The sequence below is a fragment of the Coturnix japonica genome, chromosome 14 (assembly GCF_001577835.2).
Source record: "Coturnix japonica isolate 7356 chromosome 14, Coturnix japonica 2.1, whole genome shotgun sequence".
Lineage (NCBI taxonomy): Eukaryota > Metazoa > Chordata > Aves > Galliformes > Phasianidae > Coturnix > Coturnix japonica.
In genome coordinates this window covers 11,929,524-11,955,669 of record NC_029529.1, presented here as the reverse complement: position 1 = coordinate 11,955,669, position 26,146 = coordinate 11,929,524, and the positions used below count along the sequence as shown (strand labels likewise).

General features: G+C 47.3%; 1 protein-coding gene across 4 annotated transcripts; it reads left to right on the top strand.

The window, feature by feature from the left end:
• The first annotated feature begins 564 nt into the window (after positions 1-564).
• Positions 565-25,905, top strand: CRAMP1 (cramped chromatin regulator homolog 1). 4 transcript variants are annotated; one of them, XM_015877241.2, is made up of 21 exons: positions 565-790; positions 2,642-2,991; positions 6,976-7,169; positions 7,415-7,568; positions 9,039-9,122; positions 9,833-9,881; positions 10,100-10,185; positions 10,440-10,563; positions 11,020-11,101; positions 11,570-12,832; positions 14,122-14,299; positions 15,339-15,520; positions 16,095-16,169; positions 16,659-16,740; positions 17,262-17,366; positions 17,741-17,916; positions 18,448-18,528; positions 19,483-19,717; positions 19,980-20,144; positions 20,784-20,929; positions 22,406-25,905. In XM_015877241.2, the coding sequence occupies exons 2-21, from the start codon at positions 2,643-2,645 to the stop codon at positions 22,568-22,570; spliced, it is 3,975 nt and encodes a 1,324-aa protein (XP_015732727.1). In that variant the 5' UTR covers positions 565-790; position 2,642; the 3' UTR covers positions 22,571-25,905. The 4 variants fall into 4 exon arrangements, with proteins under 4 accessions (XP_015732727.1, XP_015732724.1, XP_015732728.1 ...); XM_015877238.2 differs by lacking the exon at positions 565-790 and adding an exon at positions 2,133-2,167; XM_015877242.2 differs by lacking the exon at positions 565-790 and adding an exon at positions 2,335-2,463.
• The last annotated feature ends 241 nt before the right edge of the window (positions 25,906-26,146 follow it).

The following is a 26,146-nucleotide window of genomic DNA, read 5'->3' as shown; positions in this document are numbered from 1 at the left end:
AGTCAGCTCATGTCCTTCATTGCAGCGCTAATGAACGAGCTCATTAAGGCCGTTAATTACAGGAACAGCCCGGCATCGGGCAGCAATACAACCCCGCCAGCCAATGGCATTCGAGAGCGTGCCCAAGAGCTCCAATGATAGAGCTCTCCATTGGTTCCCTTCTAGCCAATCAACAGCCAGATCTCGACGATCGTCCCGCCCCCTGTCGGACGCCGGCTGCCGCCTCTTCCTGTACGTGCAGATGACGTCACCCGCCCCGCGCCGCGCTCTCATTGGTCCGCGTCCGGCCCGAGTCCCCGCCCCCCGCCTCGTTCCCGCGTGCCGTCAGCCAATGGGACGCTTTGTTTGGGGTCGCGGGAAGGGGCGTGTCGTGGCGCGCCCAGCGGAGCCCGCGCTGTGCGCCCCGCCCCCACGGCCCGGAGCGACTGACGAGGAAGCGGAGCCGGGCGGACACAGCGCGGCACCGGGAACGGCCCGGCCCGGACACAGCGCGGCCATAGGGGCGGCCCGGCCCGGCCCGGCCCGGCCCGGCGGTGCGGGGCTGCGGCTCCGGCCGGGGCTGCGGGGGACACGGGGCCGACAGGGCGCCGCTCCCGCCGGGAAGCGCTGCCGCCGCCGGCAGCGTCGTTAGGGCCGCTGGAGGCCGCGGGGGTCGCGGGGCGATCCGGCCTCCAACCCGAGCTGGAGGCTGCGAGGAGCGGCCGGGGGGACACTGCGGCCGGGGGACAACGAGCGGCCGCCGCCGGGACTGACGGAGTGAGGAGGGTGATCGGAGGCGTTGATGCGGCAGGTAACGGTGCGGGACGGGCGGGGAACGCGGGTCCCTGGGGCTGAGAGACGGTAACTGTGTGCGGGGGGAGCGGGCGGGACGGGAACCGTGACGGGAGTGAAACCGGGGAGAGAGAGAGAGAGAGAGAAAGGGAGAGCGGGGCTGGGTGAGACGGGCCGGGATACAGCGGGGGAGACCGGCGGGATGGGGGCAGCGGGTGTGGCTGCATTGCCCCACACTAAAGGGGGGAACCCTACTGACCTGGCTCCATGGAGCCACGGGTGGGGGCAGGTTCAGCCCCGCTGAACTGAGCACGGGCTGACAGAGCTGCGAGGTTTCTGTCATCGGAACAGCTGGAAACGTCGCGGTTTGGTTGTTTGGAGAAGCCTTTGTGTGGGTAACAGGGCTCTGACAGGGTTTGACGTGAAGCTGCAGTATGGGAGTTTTAATACGGGTTTAGGTTTGTGGTTCACAGCAGCGAATGGCGCCGTCTGTGAAGAGCAGGACGTTGTCCTGCATCCTGCTGGGCTGCTGGGCCCGGAGCTGTCACAGGGCAGAGCGTCACTGCGGGCACAGCAGCGTGTGCCGGGACCTGCAGGTCCGTGTGCTCCCATGTTACAGGCAGGGGATGCACCTGGGGCACTTTGAAGCACTTCTGCTGTCGGCCCAACATACACTGACCCCATCGCTCCATGGATTCTGAGTTTCGTGAGCATCTCTTGGCCCATGCTTGGAGTTGGCTGTGGCCGCACTTTGCAATGTGTGTATATCCCAGTGTTGCGGGATGTCCTGCCTTCCATGCGGGCTGTGCAGGTGCCCGCAGTGCCCTCATTGGGTTTTATAGGCAGTGAGGCCAAACGCCTTTAGCCCCGTGTGTGCCCAGGCCGGTGCCGTGCTCCGGGTGCCCGCAGTGCACTGGGCACGTTGTGATGCTCGTTCCCACCTGGGCGCCCCTCGCAGCCCCATCCCCGGGCAGACGCCGCCGCACAGCTCCCAGAGGCCGCGGTACCGAGTGGAGGCTGCGGGGGCTCCGTGCGGTGCGACCCCCCGGGTGGGGTGCAGCGATGCGGGGCTCCGTCCGCCGCCGCCGTGGAGCTCGGGCAGACGCGGGCGAGGCGGCCTCGGGCCCGGCCCGGTGCTGCTGACAGGAGCCGCTCCCGGGCGATGCTCCCCGCCGAGCGGTGGGACCGGCCGTGCCCGGAGCCCCCCGTGTGGAGCGCGGCCCCGGGGAGGTGCGGGGTGGGGGCGGAGGGGAGCTGGAAATCTTGGTCGCCGCGGCCAGTCCCAGCCCCAGCCGCACACACACACACACACACAGGGAGGAGGAGAAGCCGCCGCCGCCGCATCGAGGAGCATGGAGCCCCCCCCCGCGGCGGGCCGGGCCGGCTCGGCCCCACGGTGAGGAGGGCGAGGAGACCCCCCCCCAAAGCTCCCGGAGCCGCCGTTGGGCTGGGATGGGGCCGAGCCTCGGGGCCGGCCCGACCGCGCTGCCCCGCTCCGCCGGGCCCGGCGCTGCCTCCCTCGCCGCCTGCCGAGCGCTTCCAGCGCCCGAGTTCGCCTCGGCGGTTTGTGCTCTGCGGGCGGCCCGGAGCCCAACGGGGGGGACCGGGGGCATCGCCGGGGGAGCCCCGCCGCCTTTGGGGCCGGTTCGGAGCGGGTTCCCGCGGAGCTCTCCCCTCCCGCCCTCGGCACAGGTTGTTGGGTCGGGACAGCAAACGAAAGGGGATTTAGTAACAAACAACGGCGGCCATGTTGAGAGGAATTTCTGCAGCTAAACTTCTCCCCTCTCAGCCCAGGGGTTTCTCCCCCTCTCTGGGGGGCTCCCCGGCCTGACTTGATGTCTCTCTCCTTTCTTTCTCTCCTCCCCGACAGGATGACAGTGAAACTGGGCGAGAGCGGCGGGGAGGAAGGGGTGAAAAAGCTGGGCAAGAGAGCAGGAGGAGATGAGGAGTCCCTGGAAGAAGAAGGGGCAGGAGGAGGAGGAGAGGCAGCTCCAGGCAGCAGCAGCACAAAGAAAGAAGAGAAGATCATCAACAGCAGCTCTACCAGCAGCCCCCCGCCCAACCCCAGCTTAGCCCAGGCCTCGGCTGCCCTCCAGCCCTCCCACAGCCAGGACCAGCATCATTTTCTCAGGTCCAGTGTCAGACCTCAGAGCAAGAGGCTGAAGAAGGATTCCCAGGCATCATCCTCAGTTGGCAGCAGCGCTGCTGTGAAAGGCAAAGGTACCGTGTTTTGGTACCGTGTTTTGGCAGCCCCGGAGCCCACGGGGGGGTGGGGTGTGGATGGGCCACCTGTGTCTATGGGGGGTTGTCATTCTGTTCCTGCTGATGCCATCTTTTGTTTGGGTTTGGGGAAGGAGCAGCGGGGCCTGTTTCTCACAGCAGCTGAAATCTTCTTTGTGTCCCAAGGCTTCAACTTCTCCGCTGCCCTCTCTCCTGTTCCCAAAAATGGGGGCTGATGGGGGGGGCTTAAAGGGGGGGGGTTGTGTGTGGAAGAGGAGAATAAGAATTCTGTTATTGGAGCAGACCTTCCATCCCTGCATTTCAGCCATGGAGTTTTAGGAGATCTCTGTGTTTTGATTAGGAAATCAGACTTTACCAAGCTGTGTGATCAGGTGGCTGCACCCTGAGCTCCGGCGTGGAATAATACGGAATTCAATGGGTGGCAGTTTAACAAAAGGGGGGGTAAAACAAACCTGGAAATGGTGTTGATTTCCCCCAACAATTTCTGTGACTCTTTGAACCACGGAGCTGTTTTGAGGCACGTTTTGAACTGTTTGTTCCCAAAGGTTTGTGGGTCGCCCTGGCTGCGTTATGGATCAGGGCAGCTGGGGGGGCAGCTCCATGCGGTTGATGGGGGGTTGTTGGTTGGTTGGTTTGTTGTTGTTGTTTTTCTCTTTTAAGGTTTCATCACACTCATCTACACGTACGTGTGTGTCTGCATGCACACGTACACACCTATATATGCTCCTACCTCAGCACTGAGGGTGACAATGTGACTTGTATCAGAGCTGCTTCTTTCTGCAGTATCTGGAAGGAATTTTGGCCGTGTGAGTTTTGGTGCCATTGTGTGTGTATTGTATTGTATTATCGGCCCTTCCCAGCCAACACCTGGCGCTGCATCTGCTCTGTGCTCCAGGTTCATGTTGGCTACAAAAGTCCTCAGGTAGTGATTGAATTTTGAGGGGAAAAAAGATTTCGAGATTGGAAACAGCCAAGTTTTACTTTGTTTCAGCAGACGAGAATAAACTCTGCAGCTTCAATGCACACTGGGCATTGCCTCGCTGTTTCCGTGCACTGCAGTGGTAGGTGCGTGCTGGGCAGTAGGTGAGCATTAAGAATTGTTACGGTGAGGAGGCAGCTCTTGGCACCTGGTGCTGTTTTACTTATTGCCATCTAAACCCTGAGCTCAGTTATCTCAGTTCATGTCATGGACTGAAGGATTCTTGGTCCACGTTGGGACATCAGACTCTTTTTAAGTGAAGGCCGCCCATGTGTGCTGGTGGAAGATGGAGCAGAAAGGGCTGCATTAAACCTCATAAACCAACAGATGGGGGGTACCTGGGGGTGTTCAGCACAGACAGTGATCGCAAGGGTTGTAAAGGAGGAGGAGGAATCAGCTGTGGTGTGTGTTGTCCACCATGGATGAGTTTATTGCGTGCGTCTGAAATCCTCTCCTGGCTCTGAAGGTGAACGCAGACATGGACAAATGATGTCGTCTTCGTGCACGTGTGCGTTTATTTTTGTGCATTAATACTCATGATTTCAGAGGAGTGGAGTTAATTCTTCCTGGGTTAAAACACGGCTGAGAAGCGAAGTGAGTTTATTTTGCAGTTCAGATTCCATTAGAGCTGTAATAAAGCTATTTACTAAGCAGACGGTGCTATCAGTGACTGGTCACAGTGGTGGTTGTTGTACCTGATGGCGCTGTCAGGTCTGGGGGCGCTTCCTTCAGTCCCTGGGGGTGGCGGTCGTTGCTAGAACGCAATTGGAGTTTCACTCCTTTGCCTGGTTGGCTTAGATGTGAATGAATTAAAGCTGATTTCCCTCTTATGGGTAGGACTGGAACCGCCAGGTGTTGGAGAACAGACCTGTGCGGTGGGGTCCTTTCCATGTAGGTTGCTCCAAAAGTAATGCCTCCTAATGATTCCTGTGGAAGCTGCAGCAGATCCAAGGAGCATGATGATGCTGTTTGGAAGAGCAGGTTCTCAGCTAACAACCAAGCACCATTTTTCAGCACAGTTACTTCCATTAGCGGTGCACTTTTGGCTGTGATGAACAAGAGCTGCTTGTTGTGCTCATACAGATGGCAGCAGCAGAGCTGCCCCACTGTCCCTGCTGCTGAAATGCATTGAAGTGCTGAATGAAGTGTCTCTCTAAGGTAACTTCCAGTAGAAAACCAGATGAACATTGAACGTTTCCAACCAGATTGAGACTTCAATCCCTGCACTTGCTGTCCCACCAACTTTCTCTTCCCCTCTAAGTATAGATAGGATAAAAAGCTTGAATGCCTTCAGCAACCTTTTCTATCAGCCCTGGGAATTTGAATCTAATTTATGATGTGCTTGTTACAAGCAGCGTGATAACTGCAAGGATAACATTGATCTTGGTCAGGAGTGTTCAGAGCACACTTAGGTCTGGTCCACTGAAACCAGGAGCTTGTTTCTGCTGTGATCTTTCAGTAACACTTGGTAAGCCTTAAAGTGGCCCAAATATTCCATGCTGTTCCTGAGCATGGGTTTTAGATTGAGTATGGGGTCATCTTTCTGTGAAGCAGTGAGTGGTGAAAATAAGGACATGAATGTGGTCACCACGTTAGTAAAAGTCATTGCAGAACGTTGCTGTTGTGTACTATAGCTTTACTATGAGCTCACGTAGGGTGCTCTCGGTTCTGTGGTTCTTATCTGTTTGGTGAATGCAGTCAGGAGGAAGCAGTAACAACGTGGTGGTGATGAGCTGAAGATTGAAGGCGCCTGTCGTGCAGTTGCTCCAGATTTATTCAGCAGTTTTCTTAGAAACAACAACAAAACTCCTAATATTCTTAACTCTGTCCATCTCATTTACCACCAATGCTTCTCCTTCCATCCCACCCTGATGTATCTGTTTATTCTTTGCTCTCCCTCCCTTCCTCTGGAGGTGACTTAGGACCAGAACTCCGTGGTGTCTCATCTCAGGCCACAACAGGAGGATTTTGTTTCTTATGCCTTGTTCTGTAGGTTTGAAAGGTGCCTGCCTGCAAGGTACAGGTGCAGATGGAACCTTGCACCAGGCTTTGTGCCTGGTAGATGTGCTTACAGTGCATTGTTCAGAACCTTCAGATGGTTCCTGGAAATGAAAGAAAAATTAACTTTAAAATGGCCAATTTATTTTGAGATAAACCACAGGACGTAAGGGATGGTGACTGCGCAAGTGGAAACAGTAATGAGTTCCTTTGTTATGATAGGGAATGGATGGTTAATGTTGGAGGAGTGCTATCTCTATGGAGCACACTGCTGCGCTGGGCTGCGTGGCCCAATGTGAGATGCTGTTTCTTAGCAAAATAGGGGAAATGTGTTTTGGGAGCAGAACTTAGTGTGAATGCTCAGGTTGTCCTGGAGGCAAAACAGGGTCCTCTGGGGCAGAACTCTCTGGTTTCTGGATTCTGATCGCTGTTAGAACGTTACAGATGCTTGGTTTGGTTTCTGCTGTGGATGAATAACACACTTGAAGCTGGTTGATAACGCTTTTAATGGTATCTTCACAAGAACTTCGTTTTAGGAGTGATTCAAAAGAAAAATAAAAAGGGTTTTCCTTCTCAGTGAGGGCTGGTGGAGTGTGATCTGCTGCGTCACACACAGCTATTGCCTTCCTGCCACGTCTCCTCCCTGTTTCCTTCAGTCCCTTTTGATCTTTCTGCTACTCGCAGAGCTGGTGATTCCTCACAGTTGCATCAGGGGTTTTTATCACCCTCATCCCACTGTTTCTGATCTCTGCTTTTTGGTGTTCCCTCACCCCCAGATCGTGTCTTTTGGGTGCCAACAACAGGTTTGCTCTGCTGTGCCCTGTTACAAGTGTTGCACCAGAATCTGGGGAAGGAGGAAGTGCTGGGACTTGTCACTGGGATATCTTGGCTTGTTTCTGTACTTTCCTAGGTAGGATGAATTCCTGTCTTGTCCGTGGATCCTCCTGTGGGTTTAACGTTCCCTGTGTTGTTTTGGGGTTCTTTAGGGGCAGATAATGGAGGGGCTGCATCTGGTGGCACATCAGGAATTCCTCCCAGCAATCCTACCGGGAACTCCAAGGCAGCAGCAAGGAACCTGGGCTCCTCAGCTGGAGAGAAGGAGGAAGGGAAGAAGGTGCGGCGGCAGTGGGAGTCGTGGAGCACGGAGGACAAAAACACGTTCTTCGAGGGACTGTATGAGGTACAGTACAGGAAGATAACCAGGTTACATGGCTCCATTGTTACTTTTTAGAAATGACCCAATAAAAAGGTGGCATCCATAATTGGCATCCATTTTACATAAAGGAAAACGCTGCCATTCTCATGCTGTTGAGTTTTGACATTGAAACCTGTTTTCCCACAAAGACCCCCCAAATCCTTCACGTCATTTCAGTTTTCTTACATTAGATTTTGACTGTTTGGATTTGTTTGATTTTTTTTCTTCAGCACGGGAAGGACTTTGAGGCTATCCAGAACAACATTGCCCTGAAGTACAAGAAGAAAGGCAAACCAGCGAGCATGGTGAAGAATAAGGAGCAGGTCCGCCATTTCTACTACCGCACATGGCACAAGATCTCAAAGTACATTGACTTTGATAATGGTTAGTATGCAGGGAAGTGGGCTTAGTGCAGAACTCCCAGGCTTATGAGTGTGGGAGTCCAACATTTTGGAGTCATCTTGGAAAGTAGGAATGATGGGAATGAGAAAATAAGTACTGGATAGGGTCTGTTGTGAATATGTTGTATGTTTATGAAGGTAACCACAGTGAGGCTCATCCTCTTTGCAAAATGCTTCTCTTTATATCAGTTCACACTTCAGTAACTGCTGATCCCAGTGCTGGGGAAAAGGCAGGTTTGAGGAAGTTTCTGTTCTCAGGAACACATCCCAGAGAACAGCTCCTAAATGACGACTAGTCAGCCGTGACTTCATCAAGCAAATTCACTTCTGCACTTCTTGGTGGAAGTAGCCTGATACAAATCTGAATGGTGAAATGTTTATTTAGACTTGAAATGAGCCTGAAATTGTGACATAAATTGTGTTAGTCAGGAATTCCTGTGCCCTGTTTCCTACTTAATGTTTTTTTCTTTCCTTCCCGCGTGTGATAAATGGGAAGGAAATTGGGAAGTTGTATGAACTGCTCGTGGTGTTTTATAACACTGTGTGGTCATTGATTTTTGTCAGATGCTTACTCTCCAGTAATGGGCAGTGAGGATTCAGGTCAATTTGTGGATAGTCTGCTTTGAAAAGTGGTTAAAGAAATCCAGAGTGAATAGACTGTACTCACACACAGCTCTGTTGTCTGTTTTAAAGTATCATTATGAAGATTGTTAGTTCTCCTGTTAACTTTTGTTTCAGTGAAGATTTCCAGGGCCTTCCTGTCACTTTGGTGCCATATTCTGAGTTGTGCAGATCGTGACAGTATCATCATTGTTCAAAGTTTTGGTCTTGAAACAACTGTTTTTAACTTCAGCAAGTCTGGACAGCAAATTCATCTTTACAGTTTGTGGCCAGAACCTCTCACATTAAAAATCACTCAGTGAGAAACGGCTGGGACTTTAAGTGCTAATAACTTGTAAGGTCTATTAGGGCACTGTCTGTTAGAAATAGTAAAGTTTCTGTGATTTGTGTTGATCAGGAAGAGGGGTGTTTGCAAAAGCTCCTTCAGCTGAATGAGTGCAATACTTTAGATAAAATATAGAATCTGGAGTGTACCTTAAATCTCCAGTTTGCTCTCCTGTACAGCGTGCAGCTTCTGGAGAACTCAGACCGACTTCTTAAAGAGTTGTATATAATTCCTGGGGAGCGTATGGATGTGTTGTTCAGGAATTGTAAGCAGTGTCATGGTAGTAAAGTCAATGGAGCTGAATTAGCTCTGTTTTGTATATTGAACAATTGGATGTTTGTTTAAATCCTGCAAAAGCTGCTTGGTGTCCCCTTCAGTATTGAGGTGTTTGCCTCATTGCTAAAAATGTGTCATTCATCTGCTCACAGAATGCTCCTTTTCAGCGTTGAAATGAGTATCTGCATGTTGGATGATGTCATCTCACTTGTACCTGTTCTGTTTTTTCAGTGTTCTCTCAAGGGCTGAAAAAATCATCCCTGGAGCTTTATGGCCTAATCTGCTATGGAGAACTGAGGAAAAAGATTGGGGGATGTGAGTATAAATTGTTCCAGATGACTGGAAATTACTTTTATATGGTAGAATCAAAGTGTCTGCTCTTGAAGTTACTGATATCTGGTGCAGTTACTCCTTGTTTTGTGTTTCATTACCCAGTCCTGTCTGCCCAGAAACTGAGAAAACTTTTGTAGAGCTACTAAGAAACTAAAGCATATCAGGGCTACTTCCATCATTGCCACAGAGAGGTTAATTGTACAGTAAATAGATTTGGGCATAAATAATTCTAGAGAATACAAAACAAGTTATCGTAATGCCTACTTTAAAACATTCGGTGCAGTGAATGGAGGAAAGGTGTGATTTATGCATGTGTTTTATTGTTTTTATTTCCTTTCCTCTCCTTACGAAAGCTCAGAGCTCTTCATTATGCTGTGCTGCCTTAGCAACAGAGATGGAGCAGGCAGATGAGGAAGCTTTCTTTCTAATACTGCGGTGTCAGATTAATGCACAATGCGTAGCACCTAAGCTGTGGTCATTTAATTGTAGAGTAAAAAGTGATTTTCATTGCAAGGACCACAGAAAGCTTGTGTGCTATGGAAACATTTTGTAAAACTAAAGCCCATTTCTGCACCATCATCTTTCATAAGAATAAAACATAATATTATTGGAAGCCAAACAGCACAGAAATAAAGGTCAGGACTGCATCACTTCAAACTCTAATTTACTGTTTTGTCCTTTTGCATGTCAAGGTATGGATGACAAGAATGCAGCCAAACTTAATGAGCTCATTCAGGCCGGGTAAGTAAAAACTTATTCCTTAAATTCATAGAACAGATTGTTGGATGGGTCATTTATTTTTTCATAAATGGATTTTTACAACAAGTGTCTTGTGGTTGTCTGGAGGAGGAATGTTACAGTCTCTGTTCCTGCAGAGGTGATTGTGTCTGTACCACTGCTATGTACATACAGTCTTTAGTGAACGATACCTGTAAATACTTCTCTTCCGATACATTCAGGGCTACGACTGTTCGATACAAAGGCAGAAACCTTCGTATCAAAGCTCCAATGTGCAGGGCTTTGAAGAAGCTTTGTGACCCAGACGGTAAGTAGGAGATGCTGAGATGTGACAGTTCTAAGAGTTGGAAGAATATGAGAGTGGGCCTGTTCAAATGTGTGTGTTGCTGGTGGGGAAATCTATGTTATTTTGCATTTGTGTTGGGCACAGATACATCCCTGTTTGTTTGTAGAATCTGCTAACTTTAAGATCCACCTCGCTCTCTTAAGTCTTGAGCATATAACATTCTGCTTGAGCTTTCTTGCTTTGATCCATTCCCTTTGTGCTTCGTCTCCCTGCAGGCATTAGTGATGAAGAGGACCAGAAGCCAGTACGCCTTCCTCTCAAGGTCCCTGTTGAGTTGCAGCCACGAAATAACCACGCGTGGGCTCGAGTGCAGAGTCTTGCCCAGAATCCACGGCTCAGGTAACAGAGACCTGATTTTGGTGCTTAGTACAGAGCAGAGAAGCATGTGGGCAGCATTCCAGCCTATTGCTGTCTCTTCAGAGATCTCTTATGATCCAGGTGGTGTGTAATTGATAATCACGCTGTGCCTTGCTTGAACTACTCAGCTTTAGCCAAATCTTGCCATCTTCTCAATGTTGTTTGGTTGTCTTTCTGTTTCTGGTACAATATCTTGAGTGATGGCGGTCAGATTTATCGGGTGGGCTTCTAGATCTTTCACAGCTGCAAGTTACTTAGGTATTAATGTTGCCATTTTTGGCCAGCTGTTGTTGTGTTGTTTGGGAATGGTGGCTGTGTTCTCTGCGCTGTGTTACAGGATGCCAGTTTGTTCCCATCATTCCCATGCTTGCGCTGAGGCTTTGATTGGAATTTCTGCTGACATTTTTTTCACTATTTATTGCTTCATCTTGTATACAGGATGATTGTGGAGTTACATCGGAAGGTTTCCAGCCTTATTGAATTCCTGAAGCAGAAGTGGGCTCTCCATGAAGTGCGCATTGTATCCTTTTCTTCCTTGGTCTGTTCTGTATGCCTTGGCTTGGGACCAATTCTCTTCTAATAAGTTCGTCTAAGAAATGTAAGTCTGCTTAATAAAGTTATCAGCCAATGCTTGATGAAGATGGAGGTGGTGCCTCAGCATCACTAACGTACGTGAAGGAGCCCTTTGTGGGAAATCCTGTAGCATTTCATTAATTTCTACCTCAGTTCTTCTGTGGTGCGATCCCCACAAAAGCTAATTAATAATAAGTGAAGTCCCCAGAAATTTAGTTTGTGCTTGTAGCAGATCTTTGGTATAGTTTTAATCAGCACAGGACAAACTTCTGACCATAGAGCCTTCATATCTATGCTGAATAGAGGACACGCACCCATGGTTAGCTATTAATTTTGTTCATTTGCAGGGCTGGCCATCAAGTGCTTGTTTTGAAGGGCCAGATAGAGGTTATAATCTTTAACACATCTTTTTTAGCGTAAAACACTAGAGGAAAGGCAGCTGCAGGACTCCGGAGATTCAGAAACAAGAAACAGTCTCTCAGAGGAGAAGGTGATGCTCCATCTCTTTCCAGGAGAGAACTGTACACTCACCCCCCTGCCTGGGGTAGCCCGAGTGGTCCACTCCAAGGCTTTCTGCACAGTGCATTGGCAGGAAACTGGCAAATGCAAACAGAACACAAAAGACTCTCATTTATTGCCACCCGCACAAATTTTGGGCATACAGAGCGGTCAGGGGACAGCTAGGGGACAAGTGAAATACCCGCGGGGAACAGAAGGCAAAAGTGTTGGAAGGGTTGAGAGCACTACAGAATCGAGCAGAACCTCTCAGCCCACAGCTGAAGTTTCTGCAAGCACTGAAGATGGCTCTGCAGATTCTGGTGTGGTGGAAGGAGCAGCCTCAAACCTCGGCATCACCACTAACTCTCTCAGCAAACTGCCGCCTGGACTTCAAGATCCAGAAGGGAATCACGAGAAGCAGAGCTCAGCAGCCTTCAATGTGGAAGGCGGGGAGGCCTTGGCTAGTGACCAAGCAACTGTTGTAGCATCGTGCAGCACAGCTTGTGCTTGCAGTAAGATCCCTGATGTGGAAGAGCTCTCTCTGCTCGATCCATTCCCGCGGTACATGAAGTCCTGTCAGGATCTGATTGTCCCAGAGAAATGTTCCTGCACAGACAAACCGCATGGGAAGGACTCGACTCCGGCAGCTGGTGAAACTTCTCCTGTGGCTTTCCCAAGTGGGAGGAGCACGGAGACTTCAGACTCCTATTCTCAGCTACTGAGAGGTGGCGTGGCTTCACCCAGCAGTGGCACAGCCAGATGTGAAGCTCAGACTGGCCACAGCCAGAGCCAGCAGCTCGATGCGTGTACCAAGGAGATAACAGATGCAGTAATGGAGGATTCTCAAGAGAAGCTGAGCTCCTCGTTTCCACCTCAGGGACAATCTAACACGAAGTCTCTCAAGGATGACCCGAGCCGGCTCTCTCAACAAGTTAGAGAAGAAGGATGGAGCCTGCGAACTTCTGAGAGCCTTACACTGGCTGAAGTCTACCTCATGATGGGCAAACCGAACAAGCTGCAGCTGGAATATGACTGGCTGGCTGTCTTGGAGCCAGAAACCCAGGATGCCAGGGAGCAAACATCTGAATCGGGCGCTGTTCCTACGTGTGCTACCTTTCACAAGCAGAGACTCCTAAACTGCCTTCTGAAACTCATCTCTACTGAAGTCAATCCCAAACCAGTAAGTGGTTCTTCTTTACCCCTCAGATGCTGAACTCGTATTTGAAGTGGGGAATAATTCCTGGTCCTATTCCATTCCCAGTAAATCAGTAACCAGCTCTGTTGAGGTTGTGGAAGTTCCTCTGTTGTTTATAAAGTCCAGCCTTGTTGCTGTGGGGTGGGTTTGACCTCACTGTGCTTGTATTATGTTGGTAGGCAGACAACTGGGAGTGAACGTGCTTTCCTTGTTGTGTGCTGTAACCAGATCTGCCACTGTGACAACTTGGCTGCTCTTCCTTCCTAGTGTAATTAATTGGAACTTAATAAAACATGCTTTTCAAGATCAAAAGAAGCCAAATTCAGCAGATCTGACCGAATTCCTGCAGTGAAGATACGATGAGCTGAAGATACTGTTTGCATCATATTCCAGCATAGGATGCAAATGTGTCTCTCCTCCCTGACACCTGTAGTCTTTGATCTGTGTTGTTTGGTGCAGGCTTTGTAACAGCACAACCTCCTTTTGTTTCTGATTTTACAGTCTTACATTCTGAGACTTTCCAAGTGTAGACCCACCTTCACTCAGCTGCAGCTCCTGGCTTAGACTCTGAACTCTGAAACCTTCTGGTGCAGCATCAGGCAGATGTGGGACAATGGCACGGGTCTCTTCTGGCATCTCCTGTGGGTGGCATGTGTGACAGTCAGGGAAGATGTTGAACAACTGCAGATAGGAGGAAGGGCACCTCACATCTCAATACACATGAGGGACAAGGCAAAGGAAAAACCACAACATGAGACTGTTTTTATTTACAAGTGTTTTCTTGTCTTTTTGGCATTCTTTGTCTTAATCAGAGCAAGCTAACGCACCTGAAAAGCAACGGAGCTCTTTCAAAGCTGTACCTTGTAACGCGTTCCTATAGAAAGTAATGTAACCTTTATCTTCTTCTGAAACATGACGAACTAAAGCTCCTTGTGGCAGTGAGAGTCACAGAACAATGTGCACGTTCAGTCAAGGATGGTACCTGCTGCCTGACTGAAGGTACCAGGTCCTGATTCCAGCTTATGCAAACATCTCCTAAAGTAAAAGCAGCCCCTCTTCTGTTACTGTGCCAAATCTTTGTCATTGCCTCTACTTTTAAATTCATACGGGAAGAATTTCAGCCTTCTACCGCGTGCTCATAGAGGTGTTGGTTGTAAAATGCTTACAGGTGTTTTAGTACGTCAGGATTTTTTAGTGTTTCCTAAGTAGAATGAGTTTAACATGTGTTTGCTGTAACAATGGCTGATATTCTTTTAATGTGCTTGTGCTTTTAGACCCCTGAGATGAGCTCTGTTGCCACGTCACCTATAAAGCCAACTCAGGAGGAGCAGTCGCTGACTCCCCCAGGGAAGGTGATCACCATCAGCACCAGAAGTCCAGGCTGCACTCGGAATCAATCAGCACTTCGCAACAACAAGACGTTTTCTCCTGCTGCTGCTTCCAGCTCCTCAGGTGAGTGTTCACAGAGATCTACTTCAGGGGATCAGACGATGAATACCTCATACCATGATGGGCAGTTGTGTGACCCTGGCAGAGTGAGTGTTCCTACCATTAGGAACTTCATTGCTTAAGCACATGGGGTATATTTGCTTTAGGGTTGTCCTAAGTTCAGTTCTTTGAATCTTGCAAAGCAATCTGTCAACAATGCAGCTTTCAGTCCAGATGTCTCAGCAGTCAGTCTTGGAGAAGATGCTGGCGTCTGCTAGGAGAGGAGATGGGAGGAGGTATGGGATCTCCAGAGAGTGAAGGCTTCCAGAGCTGGGAAGTAAACACATGGCATAAAGGCTGCTGGTAAAATTAGCACTGAAAAATGGGTCTCATTCTCTTGTACAGTACCAGTTAAAGACAGTCTGAGTGACTTCAGCTGATCTGTTTGGCTTGAACAGAGGAGCATGAAGTGCTGAATACAGCATTCTACCTAGTTTGTTTATATCCCTAACAGCTCTGCTTGAGATATTACATTCAGCATCTGCCTCAGGTGTGGGAATGAAGAGCTGTATACTGCACTTGTACAAATAGGTACCAGTGGAGCTGCCCCACTGTTGTTGCCACAGCTGAAATGCGTCTCTTACTGAGTCGCTGTGCCAGCACTCACTGTTTGTGCTCCATAAACATTCAGCAATTGTCAGTGGTACCATTTTTCCACACAGAGGAATTCAGTTCCACCCCTTTGTTTCATCTGCTCTCCCATGTCAGATGCTGCTCTGTCAATGTGCCCCTTTGCTGCCATCTGACACAGCAACAAAACGTAACGGGCTGTTGGTGGGAAGGTTCACCTCTGCTGCCACCTACCAACATCCACCTCTTTTGTGGGCCAATTCAGTGAAATAGGAGGCATTACTTTTGGAACAGCCCCCATATTTCGATTTCAGAACCCAGACAGATAATGGCAGGGCCAGAGACTGTAAGTCTGACCTCTCTGTATGATGCTTCAGTTACCAAATAGTTATTTTCATCATCGTTTCATTTAAATTACACTAAAATCTTCCAGGTTTGAGAAACCTCCCCAGACCTCTGCTGGTGGCTGGGCCTTCAAGCTCTGGAAATGCTGATGCTGATGGTGGACTCTTTGCAGTTCCTACAACTCTGCCCCCCAACAGCCGCCACGGGAAGCTGTTCTTGCCCAGCAAGGAAGCAGAACTGACCTTCCGGCAGCACTTAGACACTATCAGTGTAAGTGAGATCAGTGCGTGAGGGTGGACTGTTCTGTGCCTGAGCCGGCTGGTTGATCACAACTGGATAAAGATGTGGTGAATTATAGCACAAGTCCATTTGCTGTACTGAATTGAAATATTTAAGCAGTCTCAATAATGGCTTCATACCAGGCTGTGGTTATTAAGCAGTGAAATGACTTTTTGTGGGGCGAAATCTTTGTTCCCATAAAATAAGAAGAAAAACACCGCACTGCTATGGAGAACTTCACTGTTCCAGCAGAAGGTTGGGGGAGGTTGGATGCTTTTCCTAAGTGTTTCTTTTTGAGTTAAGGAAATGGGATTTTCTTACTCGTGAGGTTTATCTTTTATTGGACTGCGTGTTTGAGGAGCTTTCAGGTAAATCATAAATATGTGGGTATTAGAGCATCAAAATCAAAGGAGATGTGCTGAACTTAAAGAGAGTCTGGGAGAGACTGTTAGACAGTATGAAACAAAGCAACATTTTAATAAAAGCTGCAGTTTTATTGAGAAAGAGCTGAGGGATGTCATTTATTGTGTGTGTGCTCAAAAGACTTTCTAATGTTCTTCTCTAGATGCAGTCCGACTTCTTCTTGCCAAAGCCAAGGAAGCTGAGGAACAGGCACCTGCGAAAGCCGTTAGTAGTACAGGTGAGAAGAATGTGCAGAGTGTGAAGCGGGACCACAGACGTGTTGGAGGGTCTTGTGGCAGGTGGAGGAGATAGAAAAATAAATCACAGAAGAGCAGACACGTGTTTGGGGAAAAGGAAGAAGTTACCAAGCATCAATGAACCCTTTGGTCTCTTCTGCTCTGTGGAAGAGCGGGAGACCTTGAAAATGAATACAATTAAGGTTTCGGTAGGGAGATACTCTAGTTTGTGCAATTCCGTTTGTTTTTAAGCCTCACAAATGATACAGCTGCTTCTTTAATTCATTCTTCTTCAGTTGGAGATCAGTTTCTCTAGAGCCAGCCCTTAAGCTCCAGATACTGCAGTACCTTGGGAAAGTTAAAAATGATCACACGAATAACCAGAAAGGAGTTCAGTTCTAATCCATGTGAACTTCTGTGCCATAGAGGAGCAGTTTACACTCAGTGTTTAATAAAATGTGGTTTGATTTGTTGCTGTGTCTGTCACACAGAGAACGTTGCTCCCCAGGCCATCTGGAAATCCGTCCCAGCACGTGTGTTCCTTTTCTATCTTATCCAACTCGTCTATTACAGGTGAGTTCCAGGTATATTCTTCCACTTTGCTGCTATGAGGCATCTGATTACTTGGCGTAAAGGAATCACTTTTAAGAAGAGGAAAAGATCTTTTCAAAACCAAGATACTTTTTTTTCTATAGGATGTAATCACTGCTCAGGGTCATATAACAAACTTTTCCTAGTACCTGGGTTGCTGTTTGTTTCATGTGATGGAAACAGTGTGCTGCCCGCTTGTCCCTTCTTGCTGATGTGCATCTCTGGATGCACATACAGGTGATCTCAGCTTTAATCTCAACATCAGCATCCAAGCTTAGAGGTTATCCTCATTCAAAATGATGAAGGCAGCGTCAGTTACAGAGCAGCATTTGTTTGCTGCTTGTGTTACTGCTTCAGTCTGTTTCTACGTCTGCTGTTTGCATTCATGGAAGCTGGCTGCTGCTTGGGATGAGTTCATTTTCTTCTTCCACTCAACTGTGTTGTGCCCTGCTTTAAAGATGTTGGATTTCATCTGCTTGATCAGTATTCACTCTTTCACTTAGGGAGGGGCTCATTTCGGCCAATCCAGTCCTCACTGACTAAAGCTGCTGTCTCTCGTCCCATCGTGCCCAAAGTTCTTCCAACGCAGGCTACCAACCATCTGTCCAGTAAGTCATTTGTTAAGCCATGAAAAATAATGTCTGTCGTGGTGTTTGTGGTGTTACATTGGTGGTTTCTTCTTCATGGGTAAAAATGGTTTGTGCCTTTTGAAGTTCAGGAAGCCTTTAAATATTGTAGATGGTCCTATAATTATAGTGCATGGGGACATCATGCAGCGAGTTCCTCTTAGAGGCTCAGAGAACCCTCTGTGATGGGAAGACATTCAGATGTATAGGAGATTCACATTCAGATGTATAGGAGATTCACATTCAGGTGTATAGGAGATTCAGATTAGGAGAGTCACAGGTCCTTCCTTCACACACTTACCTTGTTGTAATGTGTCTTTTTTTTGTTGTTTTTTGTTTTGCTTGTTTCACCAAAGGTGCTATTGACTTGGCAGCTAAAAGTGCTGGTATTATCCCTGGGAGCCCTGTGCCTGTCCTGGATGCAGATGGTTTGTCAGGTGTATCTCCACTGTCACCCGACAGAGTGAGCACAGTGGTAACAGGGCAGGAGTCGACGGCTGCACATCAGAATGGAAGCATCACCACTGTGGAGGTCAGAGACTCTTGAGTTTGCTCTTCTGTTGTGTGGAAAGCTGTAGTAATGATGAGTTTTCTCTTGTAGCTCAGCATTAAAAATGACTTACCATGGCAAGCCTACGCTGTGCTGCATGGTGTGAATTCAGGGGCTGAAGGATCAAATCACCATTGCATTGAATGGATTTCCATCCCATAGAGTAGCTTTCATTGTGAGAGTACAAGTTGTCCATCCAAAAATCTGGGCTTAAAAAGAAGAAAGTAGCATTTCAAGAGTCAGTGACTCAAAAAGGAACATGGGGACAAAGCATGGACTTGTGTGGTGCATTTGGAATGGAAACAGTTTCTCACTGCTGGTTCCCTTTGCTGAGATCCTTGATGCACATCAGTCCTTACCATTTTCTCAGGGAGTTGATGGACCATTTTGAAAGGCAGAGTATGTAGAAGGAACGTGCCTAACTGGTGGTACACACTTCTCTTATCTCCCCAGATATATTTCCATCATGTTATGTGAAAGTGTGACTTATGTGATTCCTGCTGTTCCTTTTAGGGATCAGGCCCTGGATGTCGAGTTCCATTTATCAGCCTACCAACACGTCACGAGCAGGAGGCAGTTCCTGATGGTTTTCAGGTAGTGTGTGTTGAAAGAGCAGCTGTATGAGATGAGTAATGTTTTAAGAACACCGCTGGTCTTACTGGCTACATACCCTTGTTCTCAGATGTTTGTAATCCATCATTGTTTTGTAGAAATGAAAATATAGCATCCTACATCTAGTCTAAATCTACCCTCTTCCAGTTTAAAACCATTTCCCCTTGTCTGGTTGTTGCACACCCTTATAGGAGTGCCTCCTTGGCTTTCATGTATGGGAGGGATGTTTATAGGATGCTTCAGTTCTTCCTCTGGACTCTCTTTCATATATCTGTGTCTCTTATTAATGAGGAGTCCAGAAGTAGATGCAGCACTTCAGGTGTGACTTCACCAGCGCTGAGGGGAAGGAACTCCTTCCTTGATGTGCTGTCGGTGCTTTTCCTAATGCAGCCCAGAACACCATTAGCCTTCTTTGTGGTGAGGGCGTATTGCTGACTCGTTCAGCTTGGTTTCTACCAGAAAACCGCGTCCTTCTCTGCAGAGCTGCTTTCCTGCTGGTGAGCCCTTGGCATATATTGGTGCATGAGTTTGCTCCTGCCCAGGTGCAGGACTTGGCCCTTCCCACAGAACTCTATTAATGGTGGGAACATGGGTATGTAACTGGTAACACCTAAGAGCTTAAGGTTATGGGCTGAGAAATATTTGTTAGTGCTTACAGATATTTTTCTATACTAAAAAAAGTGAGTTGTACTTAATGATGAATACCCAAAATATGGAAACAGTCTTCTGTAGTTGAGTGAGGAGAATATTTTGGGGTATTTTTGAGCATTAAAAGAAATACAAAGATTATATTCTGTTAGATGATGAGTCATCTTGTTGTTCTGTATTTTAAACTCTATAATTTTATCTGTTGTTTAGAAGCTAAGCTGATTTTTCTCAGAGCGTATGTGGGACTTCCATAAATGCACGAACATTGAGCTCTGTTTCTTCTGACAGGGCACGTCAGTCCTTTCTCTGTCCGAGCTGTCCAAGACTCCCCTCCAGAACGGCCTTTCCACTCCTCCACTTCCTTCATTAGAGGCTTCCAGCACCCGGCTCTCTCCTCCCAACGTTTCAGCTCTCCTGGATATTTCTCTGCCTGGACCACCTGAAGATGTACTTTCTCAAGGAGAACCTGCCACTCAAATCAGTGATTCTATCATCGAAATAGCTATAAGCTCTGGTCAATACAGTAAGTCTGCGCTTAGCAAAGTCTTACTGTTAACGTTAAAATTAATAATAATTATAAATATAAAATCCTTGTTGTTTTGAATATCAGCAGAAATTTTTTGGGAAGCTGTTTTTGAACTTTGCAAAGATGTGTTGGAAATTCGTTGCGTGGCTGACCTGTCTGTTCTGATGTATGTGGGTGGTTTGTTGTTGTTTTCAGTGTAAATTGCTGTGGTGACTTTACCACATTGACTGAACCGGTGACTCCTGTTGTTGTCTCACAGGTGAAGGTGTTTCTCTTTCTCCTGCAAAGCTGAATGGCAGCGACAGCTCCAAAAGTCTTCCGTCCCCATCCAGTAGTCCTCAGCAGAACTGGATTGCCTCCCCCAGCCACGACCCGCAGTGGTACCCCAACGACTCCACAGACTCGTCCCTCAGCAGCTTATTTTGTAAGTGTTGCTGTATGAGGAAATGGGGGTGTGCAAAAAATCAAAATACACAAAACCTCTGTTTGTTATAGTGGCCCTTTGGGAAATAAGATAAGTAGGACCCTTGTGGAATTTTACATTAGTTTTTTTATTCTTTTTTTGCCTTGGATGCATCTTCTTACTCTTCACAAATCTGTTCTTCAAACAATCCTGTTGCTAAACTGGGGCATAAATTGAAGCCCGTACCTTTGGGTGAATAATCCATTGGTAAATCTTTGGAGTCTGCTTGGAGCCTGACTCATCAGCTGGTTCAGACACTTTGGGTGCTCTGCCAAAGTGAAAAGGTGCCCTTGGCTCTGCTGCTGGAAAATAGGCCTCGCTCAGATCTCAGTGAGCCTCGCCTCGGAGATGAGATCATTGAGTTTATTTGTTGGGGAAGGTGGGTTTTTTATTTGTTTGCCCTGGGTTTTGTTGTTGGTTTGTTTTTTTTTAGTTAAACTTAATGAGCCTGCACTTTGCTGATGGTGTTCATACTGGCAACATATAATTATAGGAGATAGAAGAAACAGTCATCCTTCATTTGCAGTTTCCTTGTCTTCTTTGTCCTCACGTGGCAAACTCTCCAGTGCAGTGTCTTACTGATGTGCCTGTTCTTTATAGCGAGTTTCATATCCCCTGAAAAGGGACGAAAGATGTTGCCAACTCCTGTTGGGGCTGCCAGTGGCACCTCCTTACTGGGACCCAGCCTTCTGGATGGCAACTCACGGGACTCTTTTGTATCACGGTCTCTGGCAGACGTAGCAGAGGTATGTAATCAAATCGCTTCCAGCTGGTTTTGCTTCCTTTTTTAGTACCTTGTTATTACATTTTGTCCATCATATTTTCCTGCAGTACTTCAGACAAAGGTGCTTTAATATCTTCACTGTAGCTTAACAGAATAAGTTTACAGCCTTGAATGAATGATGCAAAGTGATCTCAGATGAGAGCTGCTGTGTGAAGCTGCTTTGGATTACTTTGACACGGGCTCTTTTGGCTGGAGGAGGTCATATTTCATATTTGCCTTGTTGGATGTAACCCTGTTTTGCCAGGAGGAGTTTTAATCTTCCCATTAATTCTTCTGTTTTGTGTGTCCTACTTTATAGAACAGGAGTTGAAAAGACAAAGAATTAGAGAAGGATTAAATATTGATGCAACTACATTACAGATGGAGGACTGGTAGACAAAATAAATAGGCCCAGAAGGAAGCAGCGTGAAATGACTGACACTGAGTTACTGAAAATGTAGTTATCCTCTCTCTTGGTAGAATTCAGTTTGTTTGGAGGAGGCAGAGATAGGCTATAAAGGAAAGCTTTATCACCTTGAGGATAATCAGACAATGGAACAGGTCACTCTGAGATGTTGTGCAATCTCAGTCCTGAGACTAATGAGGGTAAAACCCCAAATAAGGTCATCTGTCCTCCTAGGTGGCCTCACTTTGGGCAGTCTACAAACACTTCTTCAGGTCCCTTCCAATTGTAATTAACCTGTGATTTACAGTTACTGGTTCAGTGTAACAACATGCACAGAGTAACTTTGCAAGTGCTTGTCCCAAGGGAAGGAAAATGTCATTCCTCTGTTGGATTTGGATAAAGAAGTTCTACATAAACTTTATAACCAGAAAGCTGGTGTTGTTCCATTGTTTCTTGGAGCTTCAGAGCCTGTGCACAGCTCCACTTCCTGGTGTAAATACAAAGATTCTGCAAACTGAGCATCTGCAGGGTAGCGCATGCACGTATCTGCGTTGCTTAGCATACGTGCCTTTAATTTCTGTGTGGTTTTGAAGTGGCAGTGCAGCCCTTGATCTTACAAAGTGCCTTCAGAGGAAAATGGGTTAAGCCTTAATTTTAGGTGTGCCAGAGCTGCTGCAGTGTTTTGTTGCTCTTGTGGCAGATGCAGGCTTGTATGGGAGTCTTCAGAGGAAGCAAATGTCATTAAAAATAGCTTTAATGATGAGAGGATTCTGCAAGGCCTATTATTAAGTGTCCCGCAGAATCAAGTTTTGTTCACAAAAAATGCAGATATTAAATAAGATGCAATATTGTATATATATTGTATATATGTATGTATATATATATGTATGTATATATACACATACAGGACATGATCCTGGGCGACTTGTTCCTGTTGACCTGGCTTGAGCAGGGGGTTGGACAGGGTGATCACAAGACCTCCAATGCAACTCAAGCTATTCTGTGAAACATCCACTGACACATTGCTCTTCTTTTCTGTCCCGTCTCTTACAGGTGGTGGATTCCCAGCTGGCTTGCATGATGAATGAAAACAGCATCGATTACATATCTCGTTTTAATGACCTTGCCCAGGAATTATCAATACCTGAGCCAACGCGCAGGGAAATTCTGTTTGATGGAGGAGGTGGTGGTCCCCCTATTGGGGATCTCTCACAGTGAGTGTATGAGACCAGCAGGCTGGTGTAGACTGTTCAGCTTAATTTGGAGCTTGCAGTGCTGGATCATGGCAAGAGCGGATTGCAGCAGCTCAGTTGTCCCTGTCTTGGTGCACTTCTTTCTGGAAAGGAGGCATTGTCTTCAAAGGTCTGAAGAACTACTTGCAGGTCCTGGAATGTGCAATATCCTGGGAACAACACAATGTGGAATGATAGTACAGAACATGGTGTGTCCCCTGCATCAGTGATGTAAGATGGCAGGTATGTGAGACAGTCCTGGACTTGTACTTTGGAACGGCCGAGGCAAGAAGCTCAAGCAGGAAAGGGGTATTGCCAGAAGCTCCCCTATGTGAATTGTTTTTGCATAGTACTCAAATTATCATGATTTGGATTCCACACTGAAGTTGTGGAGAATGAAGGGTGTGGGTAGGTATGGAAACTGTTGTGCGTCACGACATGTCCTGGTTGGCACTCTTTGTATGAATTCAGTCAAACTGAAATTTGTTGCACTCTCTTCAAAGATGCTGCAACTCTCTGATGCTTCGTAGACCTTTGTTTCTTCGGCTCTTTCTTTGACCATTCCAGCAGGGGCACAGCCTGCTTGCTTGTTTCATAGGGGAGCTCAGCTTTACCCTCCCCCTGGATTGCATGGATCCCTGGGGAGTTCACTCTAGTTTGAAACCCCTCCACACATCCCAGTCATCCTCCTGACTGCACTCATGTCCTTCACCTTTGAGATTCTTCACCCCATGAGTTGGGGAGTGCTTTTCCACTTTCCATGAGGAACAGTTGCTTTTCACGTCAGGAAACACTGCAAAAAGAGCTTATCACTAGGAAAGCTTTGTCCTTAGTTTTGGCTGTGCTGGAAACCTGTATATATTGCTCTCTTTCTCAAAAAAAAAAAAAAAGGCAAAAAAAAAATAAAAAAAGCTCTTGAGAAATTTCCCAGGAGAGGAAATAGGAAAGAATAACGTAACCTATAGGTAACAAACACGTTAATGCTCATGTTGTTGAAATCTTGTCTTGTGTCACAAAGAGAAGCGGTGCCAAGTCCCAGCTGGATGCCTTCACTGCTCATTCTGTGAGTTCCAGGTGCTCTGTGGTACCTCAGGGCGTCACTTTCCGTTATCATCCCCCAAGCACTGATGGATCTGCAGCTCCCTCTGCTAAATCCCAATGCTTTTAATGGTAGCGTTTCAGTATCTGAAAGACCCAGATCCTGATTCCAGCTGGTTGAAAAGAATCTGCAGTTATTTTCTTTGCAGTTGGTTTTTACTTCAATTCTACCTTTATAACTCAGGAAACTTCCTATTTCCTTTCCTTCTGATTTTGAGAGAGACTCCTTACTGTGCCCCTTCATTTAGCACTTGTCTGCTCCTCCTCGGGCTGTTTTAAGTCACTCTGAAATAATCCAAGGGGCCAGTCCTATATAAACCTCAGCTTTATATTATTACTGGACAAACAAAGCTTCCCCATCTCTTAGGCACTTACCAGGGGTTCGCTCTCCCAACTTGCACTATACCCGGTGGATGGAGTCCTGCCTGCCTGCCTTTAGATGCATTTACAAGGCGTTTGACTGAGACCTCCTGCTTGTAACCTTGCTCACGATGCACTGATGGCATTTGCTGTTTCACCCTGCTTACACAGATCTTGGTTTGCTGCTATATAGTTTGCCTTCTGCTCTTATCACTTAGGGAAGATGTGAGTTTTCTGATGCACCCTTAGTGCAGCCCAGAGCGACTTTACTGATGTCAGCCCGAAAGTTGTGAGATCAGTGTTTCATTCCAAGATATCCCATATAAGATTGCTGCATTCTTTGGCATAGGAACACTTGTATGGTTAGAAACGTGTTTGGCAGCAGCTCCTCTTAGAGGTTCTGATGGCAGAACAGAGTTTGTCACCCTTCCTTCCTCCAGAATCTCAGCATCCTCCTGGCTCTGCAGACTGGAAGCTCCTCAAGTCTCCTGCCTTTAATATTTGGCTTCTGGGTTCAGAAGCTCAGTGCTCTGCAAACAGCATTTTAATATCTAAACCCATTCAGGACAGTAAAGCTTTATTGGGGAGAAACGTGGCAGTAACGTAAATCAATGTGGAACTTTTGGATTGATTGTGTGTGTGAATGATAATCTGTGTGTGTGTGTGTGCATGTACCCTAAACTTTTGTTTGAGTTTGTTCAGCTTCCCTGACTGAAATAACAGGGTTTGTAACAAACGTTGTTTGTAACGATGTCAGCTTCTCCTTAGCAAACATCCAAGCAGGCTGTGCAGAACTTTGGGTAGGATTGGAACAAGCCGTGACTTCGCAGGTTGAACAGCTGCCTGCTGCACCGGGGGCAGCTGAGGAGGACAAAGGGACACTAAGAACCTCCAGTTCTGGTATAAATCGCTGTAAGGCTTTAGTTTTTCACTAGATCTATTTGTAAACCTCTGCTCGGCTTCCCCGTGACTGTGTATGAAGCAGGAGCTCCGAGTGGCAGAGAGCTGAGTGCTGGTTGTTGTCACAGCTCAGTGCTGGTTGTTATCACAGCTCAGTGCTGGTTGTTATAGCAGCTCAGTGCTGGTTGTTATAGCAGCTCAGTGCTGGTTGTTATAACAGCCACATGGTTCATTTTCTCCTTGATCACTAAACCTACTAAGCATAGGAATACTAATAGTTGGTAGTGTGGCTGTGTTAAGCCTCCCTTGGCACCCATTTATATTTACATTGAATTAAGTAGCTCGGATCGAACCTCCCAGACCATCTCACGACTCGCAGATCCCAGCATGGACATTAGAATTGCATTTGGGTTTTGACTCAAACTCGGGATGCATCGATAAGGAAAGAACCTTTTGTTGGATAAGGAAAGAACCGCACTTTTGTTACTGACTTTTCAGCCCTTTGGATCTCATACACTCAGAGCAGTTGATGAGCATTAACTGAGGGAGGCACTGCTGGGTTATGGGACCTGTGGAACGTGGGAGCTGCTTTAGAGCTTCAGGTCCCGGCAGCAGAACCCGCTGCTGTTTCCTTTACTAATAGTTAAGCCATATCAGCCGAGGTTTCCAGCTTGTTTGAGATGTGAATTTGTTTTATAGACTATAAATATACCGATATAGTGTATGTATAAAGCAGAATGCTTGTCCTTACCGATTATTTTTTTGTACCATATTGTAAATTATATTATTTATTCTTTACCGATTTTGGAGGAAAAAAAAAAGGTAAAAAAAAAAAAAAAGGTGTTTTGGTTATTTAATATAATATCCAGGAGCTGTTCGATTTCCTCTGTTTGGATTTCCAACTCAACTTGTAAAGCTGTTTTTATTCTTGTGCATAAATACATACTAATACTTGGTCTAACATGTCGCTGTGTTCGCTGCCCTCCCTTTGCACTGGGAGCCATTGACGTTCCCATCTCCCACACCAGCATTCCCTGTATTTTCAGCGCTGTTTGGGGCCGTAGTTCCTTTAATACCCCCCAGCTCCATCCCAGCAGTGACCCTAATTGCCGGCATCACAAATCAGTCACTGCATCACCCTGCACTGGCCCTTTAAATCTCCTCGCCCCGCCCTCCCTCCTCTCCCCTTGTTTTTTGACTGACA